The sequence below is a fragment of the Melanostigma gelatinosum genome (genome assembly GCF_949748355.1).
Source record: "Melanostigma gelatinosum genome assembly, chromosome: 8".
Classification (NCBI taxonomy): Eukaryota; Metazoa; Chordata; class Actinopteri; order Perciformes; family Zoarcidae; genus Melanostigma; species Melanostigma gelatinosum.
In genome coordinates, this window is record NC_136641.1 from 14,301,166 (window position 1) to 14,314,301 (window position 13,136).

At 44.3% G+C, this 13,136-nt stretch overlaps 1 protein-coding gene across 2 annotated transcripts; it reads left to right on the forward strand.

The window, feature by feature from the left end:
• Window positions 1–922: 922 nt before the first annotated feature.
• On the forward strand, window positions 923–12,493 carry larp4aa (La ribonucleoprotein 4Aa). 2 transcript variants are annotated; one of them, XM_079274009.1, is made up of 17 exons: window positions 923–1,454; window positions 3,885–4,002; window positions 4,123–4,278; window positions 5,062–5,149; window positions 5,270–5,406; window positions 5,498–5,601; window positions 5,704–5,814; window positions 5,901–5,954; window positions 6,059–6,268; window positions 6,581–6,684; window positions 6,910–6,951; window positions 8,410–8,625; window positions 8,734–8,788; window positions 8,897–9,055; window positions 9,153–9,292; window positions 9,406–9,619; window positions 9,969–12,493. In XM_079274009.1, exons 1-17 carry the CDS (start codon window positions 1,338–1,340, stop codon window positions 10,353–10,355), a joined length of 2,412 nt encoding a protein of 803 aa, XP_079130135.1. In that variant the 5' UTR covers window positions 923–1,337; the 3' UTR covers window positions 10,356–12,493. The 2 variants fall into 2 exon arrangements, with proteins under 2 accessions (XP_079130135.1, XP_079130136.1); XM_079274010.1 differs by lacking the exon at window positions 6,910–6,951.
• Window positions 12,494–13,136: the final 643 nt, after the last annotated feature.

Genomic DNA, 13,136 nt, shown 5'->3' on the forward strand with positions numbered 1-13,136 from the left:
GGTCGTCACAACGCATACAGATGTGTGTGACAAACAACCAGACAAAATACAGTGAGAGCAGATGTTTTTTTCTGCAAAAGCTGAAAACATTATGGGAATATTGATCCAAAAAAACATATTTTGTGTCCACTTACACTTCATTGCAGCAAATATGAATTGTGTTGCAAGTAGTAGTAGTAGAATGATAACTTCTGAGTCAACAGTGTGCATTTAAATCAGTTAACACGAACATGTTCTGGCTCAAGTTTACTCACTCTGGATGTGGCATATTCTTTAACAGGCAACAGAATGGCAAATGAAACGCATTCTTAGCCATAAAATGTGCAACACTGCTCCGACGCTGTCAGCCAGAAATACCATTCTAGGAAAGTCATTGAATTTCAAGTTGAAAAAAGACCATTAAGGGGGTTTCCTATGCTGTTAAACATAGTAGCGGGTCATTTTTTACCCCTAAGACAACACAAGGGTTACGATACAAAAGGAAGCCTACATTTTACAGAAACAATGTCTGACAGTCAGAAATAATAATTGAATACACCTGATCTAAATTATATAAATTGACTTGAAGGATGTTTGAAATTAGGAAATTAAATAAAGGTTGGCTTCCGTGATCTTCTCTCAGGCTGGCTTGAATTTCGCTTTTAATAATTACATTTTAGAATAAAGTAGGTGCAATTGACCCTTCATCATTATAAATACAACAACAAAAAAAAAAAAGCTAAAGTCTTCGTATATGTACTCTTGAATGGGGTACTGCTCAGGAAATACATATTATAATAAGGTATCTGTTACGCCAACATACTGTAAAAATAAAATCACAAAAAAACTACAGCGAGGATCCGGAAAAGGAAATGTTTTCCGCAGAGGTCACAGACAACTCGCGGTGGCCGCCGGGACGTCGGCGGACTGTGTGCCTGAGCTGAGGAAGGGTGCGTGTCCCCAGTGTCCGCTCCGGTCGCCCGGTTAGGAATGCGCCTCACAAAGCCGGTGTGTGGTGAAATATTTGTTGAAACGCCAGCGGGGACTGTGGTCTGAGAAGAGGCATGGTTTTGCATCGCTTATTCCATTACAATCTTAGCGTGCAAGTTTGATTCATTGAGCTAGCTGGCGTTAGCTCGCTTCGTTGATTCATATCAAGCTAGGTCGCTAGCTTTAGCCTGTAGCACACCTGCTTGCTGGCTAGCTAGCTAGTAAGCTAATTTCAGAGTGCTGCTGCCAAGCCAGTCGAAGAGAACCAGACTGACTGCTGAACCCAGGCGAGATTTCGGAAGGAGGAGGTGGTGGCAGGCGGGAAGCCGGGAGAACGCGACGGAGTGGAAGTGAGTCAGGAGCAGCTGATGAGTTCAGATCAGAGCGGAGAGCCGCCGCAGCTGCTGGAGGAGGCTGATCCCGGACCAACGACTGGTGGGAAGGACGAGGCTCCGCTGGGGAGCGAGGGAGGGTCAGGCGGCATGGTGAGTGAGGCCTTCTCTAGCTAGTGAGCTAGCACGCTAGCTAGGCGACTGCTGCTCTTTGGGGACTTGTTAGCCCAGTACGCCCCCCTCTGTGCGACGAGCGACATTCATTAAGACGCGGCTAAAATTAACGCAACCAAGACTCATTTTAAGATTATCGTTCTCAGTTTAACTTTCTCACTATTTGCATGATCACTGTCTTAGTGTTTAATCGCAGGGTTATAATAATTATCAAGCGAAAATAATCTCCGGCACAACACATACGGCAGCACTTTGCACGGCTAATTAACGTGACTAACTTGAAGCTGGTGCAGGCGGGTCATTTCACTCACTCATCGTTCTCCTGCTCTCCACTGCAACCACTACTGATAGCTAGCTAGCTTAGCCACTGTGACGAGCAAGCTCATGAAGTAGTTTGCTGAGTAATCATAAGCCTATAAGTTAAAGTTAACGACACCGCTGTAGGATGGCGGTAGTGGTATTGGGAGCGGAGGGTACCGATTGAGTTGTTTTCGTCATGTATGTGATCGATGCCTCGATTATTGAACGACGGGTAAACGATCCTTCTCTAATGATGTTACCTGTTAGCTAATCGTGCTTCTAGCTAACTGGGCTAGCGCAGTGACATGCACTGCAAATACCTGGCCTGTGCTGCGCAGCTCAGTCAGCTGACATTGCTTTGGCTTGCCACGGCCTGTAACACACAAGCATGCATTGTAACCTTGTGTCAAGTTGCACGCCTCATAAATGTTCGCGTTCTTGTAAATGACACGGAGGCCTAAACGTCCATTCTTGTCTAAACTGGAGAGAAGCGTCTTGATGTATAATGGAACCGGCAGCTGTACTTGTCAGGCAGAGTGCTTTTACTGCAGGGGGGGGGGGGGGGGGGGTCTGTTTGCAAGTGACAATGTTAAAAAGAAGTTGGTCAATTTGACAGCCAGTGGTGGTTCAAATGCAGTGTACATGTGTCATCAACCCCCTTTTATAAGAGTAAAGCATAATTCACAGTTGGCTCACATCAATATCTGTGTGCCTTAATATGTACAGTATGCGATCTATTCTTGGCCACAGCTTTTTGCAGGCTCAGGGTTTCTCCTGCCAGTCCAGAGCCCTTTTGATATGGAGAGTCAGATCTAATCCTTAGTGCGCATCAAAAATATAATTATTTTTGTGAAAGTAACACAATGTACTCTACCCACTATGTTGATAAATCAACATGTATTACTACACATTCGTTGTGGTTACTCAAAGCTTTTGTAATCATCATGCAATCGTGAGGTCAACGGGGTAATAGCCTCTTTTGTCTACAGGGCATCATGAGGCCCTCTGTGGCATATTTCATTGTACTTCTCTGGTTCCGAATTAGTTGCCACGGCGTATATATATATATATGTGTGTGTGTGTGTATATATGTGTATGTATATATATATATATATATGTGTATATGTATGCAAACACGTTTCAGTCAATTGACTTGTTATACGTTGGTTTACGGCTTACGTAAGAAACAGTCACTTGCACTATAAGTACTAGCGTTTTCTGAAGGCACTAGTTCCCTGGTAACATCCGCTAGCACATTGTGTGGTCTGTAATGTGTCTTTTTCCGTCAAAATGCTGCAAGATCCGACTTGCAGCGGTTATGGCGACTTTAGACTGTGTGTTCGGCCTCAGTTTGTGACAAAATCCATAAGAAATGAAAGAAAATAGATGTTTTCTTTGCAAAGATGAGGATTTGGGGCATGCTGGGAAATCAAACATGGCCATGTTTTGTGACTTATTTTGCGGAAATAAGCCGTACGAGCGGAAGGGGAGGGCATCGCGGTCGCCGGCGGATGCCGGCGTCCATGCTTGGTTTGAAGGTTAAGTGTTTTGTTTGCCTGTTAAAACATAATTGCGGCATAAGGCAACTAGTGTTTTATTGTTCGTTACGTTTATATTTTCCAAGTCCATTTCCATGAAGACATCATCATCGCACCAGATTTCCACCTTGATGGTCATAGATGAGGACATTGGATCTTACACGATTAGGTTTATTTAATGCATTGAAGATGCTCAATATCGGATATAAAAAGTAACTCAAGGTGTTTGTATTGACAACCAAATAAGTTTTACTGGCTCGACTGGATAGTTGGAAACCATACGAGGTACTGTAGTGTGTTGAAAATGTGATGAGTTAGTTTGAACAGCTACGTTTTGGTCTGGGTAAAAGTATCTTAGTTCAGACTCATCGGAGTCTCAGTCACATTCAAATCTTTTCAAATATAAACAAACTGTCAAATTACAGCAGTCTTATATTCATAATTGCCAGCTTTGCATGCACACTATTGTCTACATTGTGTTTTGGTGACTGTGTAATATGTCTTACGCTTTATTCTGCTTTAATGTTTATGAATATGGAACTTGCCTGATCCTGCTATTCCTGCTTTGAAGGTCACCTCTAAGGGTGCCGGTTTGAACCCAAATGCCAAGGTGTGGCAGGAGATGCCTGTGGCCCCCAGCGAAGCCGTTACCAACAGCCCTCATTGGCCCCCCTCAGACATCAGTGAGGGTGAGCTACACGTCAATCAGCCTAATTAAGTATCAGAGAACTGGGAGACGTATAGACGGGTGAAGCAGCCCTGAACAATATCGCTCCGTTTGTTGATAAACTCTTCTACCTCGTTCGCAGGTTATTCTGAGCCCTCGTCTGCTGGGGGTAAGCAGTACACGGTGGGATTCACGGCCCTGGATGACAGCAGCTCCACAGCAACAGCTGAGATAGCAGTAAATGGAATGGACCCAGAGTTGGGCTTTTCCCCCACTGAGTCCACCACAGGGACCTCAGGTCAGTCACGTCACTTGCAGTCATCTCCACACTCCAATGGTGACCGCAAGCAAGTATTCTTTTTCATTACATTTATTCTCTTTTTAGTTTGGATGTGATGGGGTCTAAGTCACAAGGTCACTGAGTCAGTGGGTATAGTCTTTGGGTAAGATGAATGGAAACCTGCAGACTGCTGGTTCTTAATTATCTTCATTGTCCCCAAAGGTACATTTGTCTTGCAGCCAGGTGAAACTTAGAACACGGAGGCTGTTTGGCCACACCTAACCCATGCCGTTATTTGACTTTTCATCCACCATGTTCACGTGTAAATCATGTTTGACTCTGAGGATGTTTAACATCCATTCAAGCCTTCAGACTGGTTGTCACCGCTCACATGAGATGAGTAAAGGGACACTTCAACAATTTTTGTTCTTAGGACACTGGATCCTACACTACCCACAACAAAACATATTTTATTAGAAATTCCTTGTATGGGAAAGTGTCTTGAGTTCAGAGTTGCATATCTACAGCCATTAACACATCGTATACCTGTTTTCACAGGCTCAGCAGTACTCATTATTTAATAGTACTCGCATGGCTTGCATGTCGCTACTTATTAAAGGTAATGAAGTAGCTCAACATGTTTCAACGCAAACAGAATCTGTTTGCGTTGGTTTGGCGTCACATACGTTTGAAGTGCTGACTTGGCATCGACTCAGGACACGACAGCCCCGTCAATTATAAAACATAAGACTTAAAACAGTTGCATTGTATTACCGCTGACATTTTGTTTTTGGTTCTCAGTGGATTCCAAAACTGCAGAGCGATCTAAAATCTCCTCCGAGAATCTCCGAGAGTCTCTGAAGAAGGAGCTTGAGTTTTATTTCTCCAGGTAAGAGACGAGCACTGAAACCACCTTTTATCCTTTTCTATGTTGTAGAATTTGAAAAGTGGACTTGTTATTTCCAAGTCAAGAGAAGGCTAATCTACATGGATCTGTTTTGTGTTTCAGAGAAAACCTCTCAAAGGATTTGTACCTGATGTCCCAGATGGACAGTGACCAGTTTGTCCCTATTTGGACTATAGCCAGCATGGAGGGCATCAAGGTCCTCACCACTGACATGGACCTCATCTTAGATGTGTTGAGATGTAAGTGGATATTTTAGGGTGATGTATGCTCAAACGATCTACATATATATATGTGGAGTGTCTAGATTTATAAACCTTGATTTTCCCTCAGCCTCTCCTATGGTACAAGTGGACGAGAAAGGAGAGAGAGTGCGTCCTAATCACAAGCGGTGCATTATCATCCTGAGGGAGGTCCCTGAAACCACACCCGTTGAGGTAAACTTGTACATACACCGGCCGTCTTTGGAAATTATTTTTAAGTGAGGATGTCGATGTTTTACCTGAAGTGCGAGACCATTCTTCGTTTGTAATTCACAGGAAGTAGAGGCACTGTTCAAAAATGACAACTGTCCAAAGGTGATAAGTGTCGAGTTCGCACACAACAACAACTGGTACATCACATTCCAATCAGACACTGATGCTCAACAGGTAATGCAGCTCAAATTGCTCTTTCCTCTTCGGTGTCTGGAGTATTCTGGTGAACTGTCTCATGATTCTCCCTCATGCTCCCCCAGGCATACAAGTATTTGAGAGAGGAAGTGAAAACATTTCAGGGAAAACCCATCATGGTGAGCTAAATCAAATCTCCCAGTCATTTCGGAAAGACCCTTTTTGTGAAGTTGTTTTTAGCTATTTCACTCATTGCTCTTTTCCTGGTTTTCCGTGTTGACAGGCCAGGATAAAGGCCATCAACACATTCTTTGCAAAGAATGGCTACCGTAGCGTGGACAACAGCCTGTACGCTCAGCAGTCCCAGAGCCAGTCCCAGTACAGCGCCCCGCTCTACATGCAGCACGTCTACCCCCAGCAGCAGTACCCAGTCTACGGCATCGTACCGTCCACCTGGACGCCTTCGCCCACACCCTATTTTGAAACTCCTCTGGTGAGACATGCCAACTACTCTGGAGTTCACCCGCCATGCACCTCGGTAGAAAACATTCAGTCCCCATGTTCACTTTGTTTTTGTGTGTCATCAGCATTAATCGTTTAAAATGTGACTCAAACAATAAACCTTGAAAGCCACAAGTTGTGCGCTGGCAGTAATTGTTTGCCACCTTTGTTGCAACGTTGAATAAGAGATTCCTGTCTTGCAATTTGAATTGTCAGTAGACATGAACAAAATATTTTGCGTAATAAAGAGTTAAAATATTCAGTTCTAAAAACGTACACTTGTTTCCCCCCCCCCCTTGTGCAGGCTCCGTTTCCCAACAGTAGCTTTGTGAATGGATTCGGCTCTGCCGGACACTACAAAACTGCTTCCAGTTCTCTGAATATGACCCGCCCGTTCAACAGAAACCGGTAAGGACTTTGCCGAATGCCATTTGTGATTTTCTTCTTTTAGTTTTGGCTTAAACCTAAGTCTGTTTTTACCATAAGCATAATCTATTTGGAATATTTTACCACTTGTGTCATTGTGTGTTAAACCGTGAACGTCGGATCACCTGCAGTTACATTTTGTCTAAAGATGGCGTGTCCTCACCAGGGAACTGTTCTTCACTCCCTGTCTTCTTACTGTCCCCACAGTGTCCCCCTCTATTCAAGAAAGAATGTAATAAATGCCTTCAGGTACCACTGCTATACTGTACAATGAGCTTCATCGCTGCTGTCATCTCTTACCATACTGCAACAGCCAAATGACTAAATCCATAACGGGGCCAATGCCTTGTGCCAGTCACATTTGTACGGCCGCGATCCTTTTCATCTGTGTGTAGATGTTGGCAGGTAATAGACATCCTAGAATTTGTCGTGTCATTTCCTAAATGGAGGCTTGCCTATTGAATGGCAGCGGCTATCTGATTCCGAAACTGGCTTTTTCCAGTTATGGCCACCATGGCTCCAACATTTCCTCTTTGCATTACATGTAACGGTTTCCCTCCATCACAGCTACCTACCCGTGTTATTTTCTCATTGTTTTACTGCTGCTTTCGCCGTCACTGATTGCATCACCACATGTTCTGTGCTAAAACACAATGAAAGGAGTGGAGTCTAGGTCAGGCAGCTGTCGAGCTTTAACGGCGCACACTTTAAATCTCTCACAAAGATGTGACAAATTTGTTTATGTAGTGAAAAAAGCAGCGTCACCAAGAAACAACCTCAAGTCGGACCCGATGATGAGATCAATATGCGCATAGAGGGAAACCAGAGTGGAGTGACTGGCTTTGGTTCACTCTTTCTCTGCTTCATCTGTTCTCTTTCTGTTCTCTTTCTGTTCTCTTGTCTCTTCGCCCTTCCCCTCCAAAGTCGGGAGCTTCACTCCTGTCCCGATGAGCGTTCAGATTATGAGATCTGAGGGTCAAAGACTCATGAGAAGTACAATCCACTCACGCTGCGAGGTCTTCTTCAAGCCGTATCCGTCTCAGAGCATTAGTGCTGCATTAAGATATTAGCAGCCCGTCTAGGTGGGTTAGGGTTACACGGGCGTTGCCAGGTCTTCGCAACAGGGTTATGATTTGTTGCAGATTTCCACACGTTCAGTATGTTGCCATCAAAGTCTCCACAGCTTCAATCCCCCCCTCCCCCGCATGTCTACACAACCACCCTGAAGACACAGCATGCTGTCTTATTCCTCCAGCACACTGAACACCAGTGTTTCCATTGAACTCATTTAGATGTTTCAGCGGCCATTTAAAAAAATTTTGATGGACGCAAAAAACACATAGCACTTCTTTAATATAGGCTTATTGCCGTCTGTTCCAATTCCCAACTCATAACCACTGTGATTAGTTTTCTTTGAGCTCCAATTCTAGCACCATACAGTGGTTTAACATTAAATTAGATCTGCTGAGCTGTAAGAGCTGCTGAACATTTTTCATTAAGGCGTTAAGATGTTAATAACCTTCACACATATTTAAGTATTCCTGAACATTAATGAATGTACTTTAAGGACAATGTCACGATATCCTTTTATGTTTTCAACACTCTGGTTGCAAACTGCAACGGAAACACTGGTCACCAGTATGCCTTACGAGTGTTTTTAACTTGATGCTGACCGTGATCTCATTCACCTTTTCCCCTCTGCGACAGAAACCACGTGAAGCCCCAGGTGAGGGCGGGTGAGGTGACCTCAGCGACTATAACTCCCGTCCCCTTGGAGAGTTTGACTGGACTGCGCAGTCCGCAGCCCCCACCTCCTGTCGCCGCCACCCCAGTCCAGGCGGCCTCCGACCTGAGCTCAGCATTTTCACATCTCTCCTCCTCCCAGGATCCCAGTGACGACGGCGGCATGGCTGGACGTGGAAGGTAAAGCTGTTTCAGCTGACTGTAATGGCTGCTGTTGATTGGCTATGACTTGATCAGGGACACTTGACGGTTGAGTCGCTGTTGAAAGATCACTTGTTTGCATTTCAGACGGAGCACAACCTACAGAGGAACACGGAGGAGTCGAGAAGACGATCGGATTGCTGTAAATACCAATTTTCATGTTGTTTTTAAACTCTTGTGTTGTATTTAAGGAATGAACCAGCTCGTGATCTTTCTGTTTCGTTGGCTCCATTTCAATTTTGTTTCTCAGAGGCCTGTTCCGTTGGCAGAGGTCAAGGTTTCGCCACCCAAGTTTGACTTGGCTGCTACCAATTTCCCACCTCTTCCTGGCTGCGTGGTCAGTACACAGGGAGAGCCAGTGCTGGAAAACCGAATGTCAGATGTTGTACGCGGTTTGTACAGGGACAAGGTAAGATGAGTTTCTAAATCTCTTTGATAAACTGCACTCAGAGCATTGAGGGGGAACTTTGTAGGTGTGATGTTCATGCCTCCTTTCTTTTTTACAGGCCGAACAACTCAATAAAGAAGCCACTGTGAGTCCAGCTTCAGGACAACCACCAGTCGCAGAGGAGGCTGTGGCTGTATTGAGCCCAACCCCGGCAGCAGCGAAACCTGCTACACTACCAGTTGGACCTTCAGCTCCTGGGTAAGACTGTCTCGACAACTACAATTTAATCAGGATATTTGGTGCTTGAACTCTAACACCTGTATTAAAACCTAAAACGGTAACTTGAATGTCGGAAACTCTTGTTCTGACAGTATCACTCGTCCGGAGAGGAGAGTTGAACGGGCAGAGCCTCCAGCTCCAAAAGCGGCTCCGCGCACACCTGTTCAGACTACCGTGAACCCGCCGCCTACCACCACACAACCTGTGCCTAGTTCCAGGCCTCAGCCCTCTGCTGCCGCGGCCTCCACCCCAGCGACTCCCAGCACGCCGGCCCCGGCTACAGCCACTACTCCCACCCCCGCACAGGTGAGAATCTGGTTCTTTGTAATGACGGCCTGCACTTGAGCATAGTTGTCTTCCTGATGATGAGATCTTTTTGCGCATAGAGGGAAGTGAGGTAGTGGACTGACTGGCTTTGGTTCTTTCCCTCCTCTCTACCTGTCGCTCTTCTTCAGTGTCTCTGTCTTTTCTCTCTCTCTGCCCTTTCCCACCAAACGTCCAGGACGTCTACTCCTACCCCAATGAGCGTTGAGATTATGAGATCTGAGGGTTGGACGAGGAAAATCATGAAATTAATGTATAAATGCGAGTCTGTGTTACATCCTTTTTTTTTAAAATTCTTTTCATATTGTGCCTTCTCCCTGCCTTGGTTCAGGAGCCACGTAAGCTCAGCTATGCCGAGGTGTGCCAACGGCCACCCAAGGACCCTCCGCCTGCGGCCCCGGCTTCCACGGGCACCGCGTCGGGCCAGCCGTTACGTGAGTTGCGTGTGAACAAGGCTGAGGAGCCGGGCTCCAGCGCTGGTTCTGGAGACAAGCAAGAGAAAGGCCACGACAGGGAGGGGGGATGGGAGTGCAAGGAGAGCCGACCGGCACGCGAACGTGACTCTCAAGGCTACTACCGCAGCAACGGCCCGAGAGGCGCCGGGGGCCTCAAGTTCCGGGACCAGAGGCGCCCGCCTCCGGCCCGACGCAGCTCCCCGCAGGGAGGCTACAGGCACACTGGCAAAGAGCAGAACATCCCACCAGTATCGCCAAAGTAAAAACTTGATATGAATGGAAAAAAAGATTATGAATATATACATGGATATATATAATTATATAAAAATGAATAACATAAAAGCAACAACATTATGGTAGCCGCCTTTCTCCCCTCCCCCCCCCCCCCCGGGACTTGTCCAAAGTAAAGCTTTTAAAAATGACAACGAGACTGGGACGTCCTGGACCAATGGGCAAATTGACACATGAAGAACTTTGATGAGTGATTTGAAAAGGAAACAAAAATCTTGCTTTGGCCTCCAGCATTATGCTTAAAAGAATTTAAGTGCGGTTTATCTGGAGGCAGTCTCAGTTTGGCTCTGCTAGGGAGAGGTGGGATGCCGGGTCGTGTAATCGGCCCGCTACCTTTTTTCTTTTTTTTAATTTCAAAGAATAGATTTCTGCAAGAACAATATGCACTAAGAAGAAAATAACATGCATATATGTCATGTACATATACAAAGATATCACTAACACGCAATGAGACATCAGTTTTTTTTTGTTGTTTTTTCTTGTGTGCTTAGGTTTGCAAGTATGACTGAAGGGTTGACTGATGTCTGTGTATGCATTGATTGTTTAGCAACTTGATTGAAGTGCTACAGTGTGCTGTTGCATTGATGTAATGGATGATTTTTGATTTTTACAGCAGAGACTCTGAACCATTGTCCTGAAACCGGAGGGTGTGGTCCTCTGATGTATATTAATGAAATGTGTTCTCTGGTGGTATTTTGATCTTAATGGTTCTTAATTGGCTTAAGATTCATCAATCGAATATCAGAAAGTGTTGATGTACACCGCAGTCAGACGCGTGGTTTAGTTTCAACCTGAAATCCACTTTGGGTTGGCCACGGTGAACCTGCTAGCCTGGTCCAAAGTTTTTCACGTTAAGTTTTATCTCCATTTATCTGAACCGTGTCGGGTCTAACCACTCTGATGGCTTCAGAACACTGTCATGTTTATCAGTCAGGTTCTCTGTTTACATGTTTGATTTGGTTGTAGAGTGGCGTTTTCCAAGAGGGAGAGAAAAAATAAAAAAGAAAAGAGGGTTAATAATAACATTTGACTGTTCAGTGCACCCGGTAGTTTAGGTGAGGTTTGGCTTTTCTACATCATCACAGGATATCCAGGTTAAGCTTATATCTGTGAATCGTGCTTAACAATGGCTTCGTGTCAAACATAGACTGAGTGCGGTTAGCTGAGGATGACAGCGACATGATATTTGGCAGCCAAGTCGTTGGTATGAAGAAAATTGGAACATTTTCCCGTGCTATGTGCCAGCTGCCTACGAACATAGTGTGCTAGAATTAAGTTTTGATTTTTATTCACAAGGTCTGCTAAATGATGTAGTCTTGGGGAAACGTTTGGCCCAGTGAAACTGGATTTTGAAGAAGCTGTAGAGGTGTAGTTGCCTATGCTATGTTGTGATAACCCTTCACTAGGAAATGTGTGTGGGAGAATGTAATTGTTCTAGTGCTGAATTGACACAGGGAGGCTTTTGACAGCAGGTATCCACCAGATTGTTTTGTGCTTTTAGGTTGAGTTTTCTAGTTTGTTTTTTTTCTTTTCTTTTTTTTAATTTTTGAAAAAACAGATTGGCTTAGAATTTGAAGTTTGACTCACTGTATGTATTGCTTTTTAATTTTTATTTATTTAAATTCTGATGCACAAAGCTTTTCTCCCAATCTTGGTAGGCTGGTTTCCCCAAAGTTGTGTGAAATCGCATTGGCAAAATAAAATCATGCACATGACATTTATAAACAGTCTGTCAGCTGAGCGAGAGTACTTGATGCATTGACTTTGGGTTTAGTGATGCAGGAAGACGAGTAACCAATCACTGGGGCTGTTGTTTCTTTTCATTAATGAATACGAGCAGCTAGTGATTTAGTATCATTAAATAAATGCACTCACTTGTTTTTAAAGAGAATCTTACTCATGGTTAAAGTGAAATCATTTTAGAATATGGTTGATGTTAACAGGCTTGCAAATACCTTCAGAACCTCCCTCCCCTCCATATGTTTGGGTTATTTTCTATTAATTTGGGTTGGGGTGGCAAAAGGAAATATAGTAATGGATCAACCAAGTGTTTGAGACACAATCCTAGAACTGTATGAAATGTCACCAAAAATAAATTATTTTGATTTGGCTTTCCAGTGTCGCACTTCTTTCTGCTGTCTTGTGTTTCGTACGTGCACATCAACGGTTGAGTTTCATACCAATTAATCAGCAGTGGAGTCTGTTACAAGTATTTGAAGATGTTTGTTATACAGCTCCAGGCCTTCTGAATTCAAAGATGTCTTCAGTGCATTCCTACTCTCCCCTTTAAAGACCAGTGTGTCCTGCAGGAATCCTGCAGACAAGTGCGGTAAAGGTCAATAATGGATTAAATAAAGCAAAATGTAGCTTTGCATCTAAAATTAGAAAACCAGTTGGGGTTGGGCCTCAGTTTTATACCTGACCCTAACGCATCAATAATTTGGTCTATAAGATGTAAGGCAACACTGGAAAAAGTCCAGTGGTGATATCAAACGGCATGTTCTGTCCCAGTCCATATATCGAGTTTATTCTCACATGAGACTAATAGCAGCAGAGGCTGGGAGTAGAAAATGTTTTGCTTCAACAGTTTATCAAGAGAGCTAACAATCAAGACTCAAATTGATTAATCAACTAATAGTTTTGCTCCAATTTGATCAGCTTTAATTCTTCAAACCCTCTGACCCATACCTACCTTGTCAAATGCAGAGGCACAATGAAGGTCTGGCTCTTGAGTGGATTAATCAATTGACAGA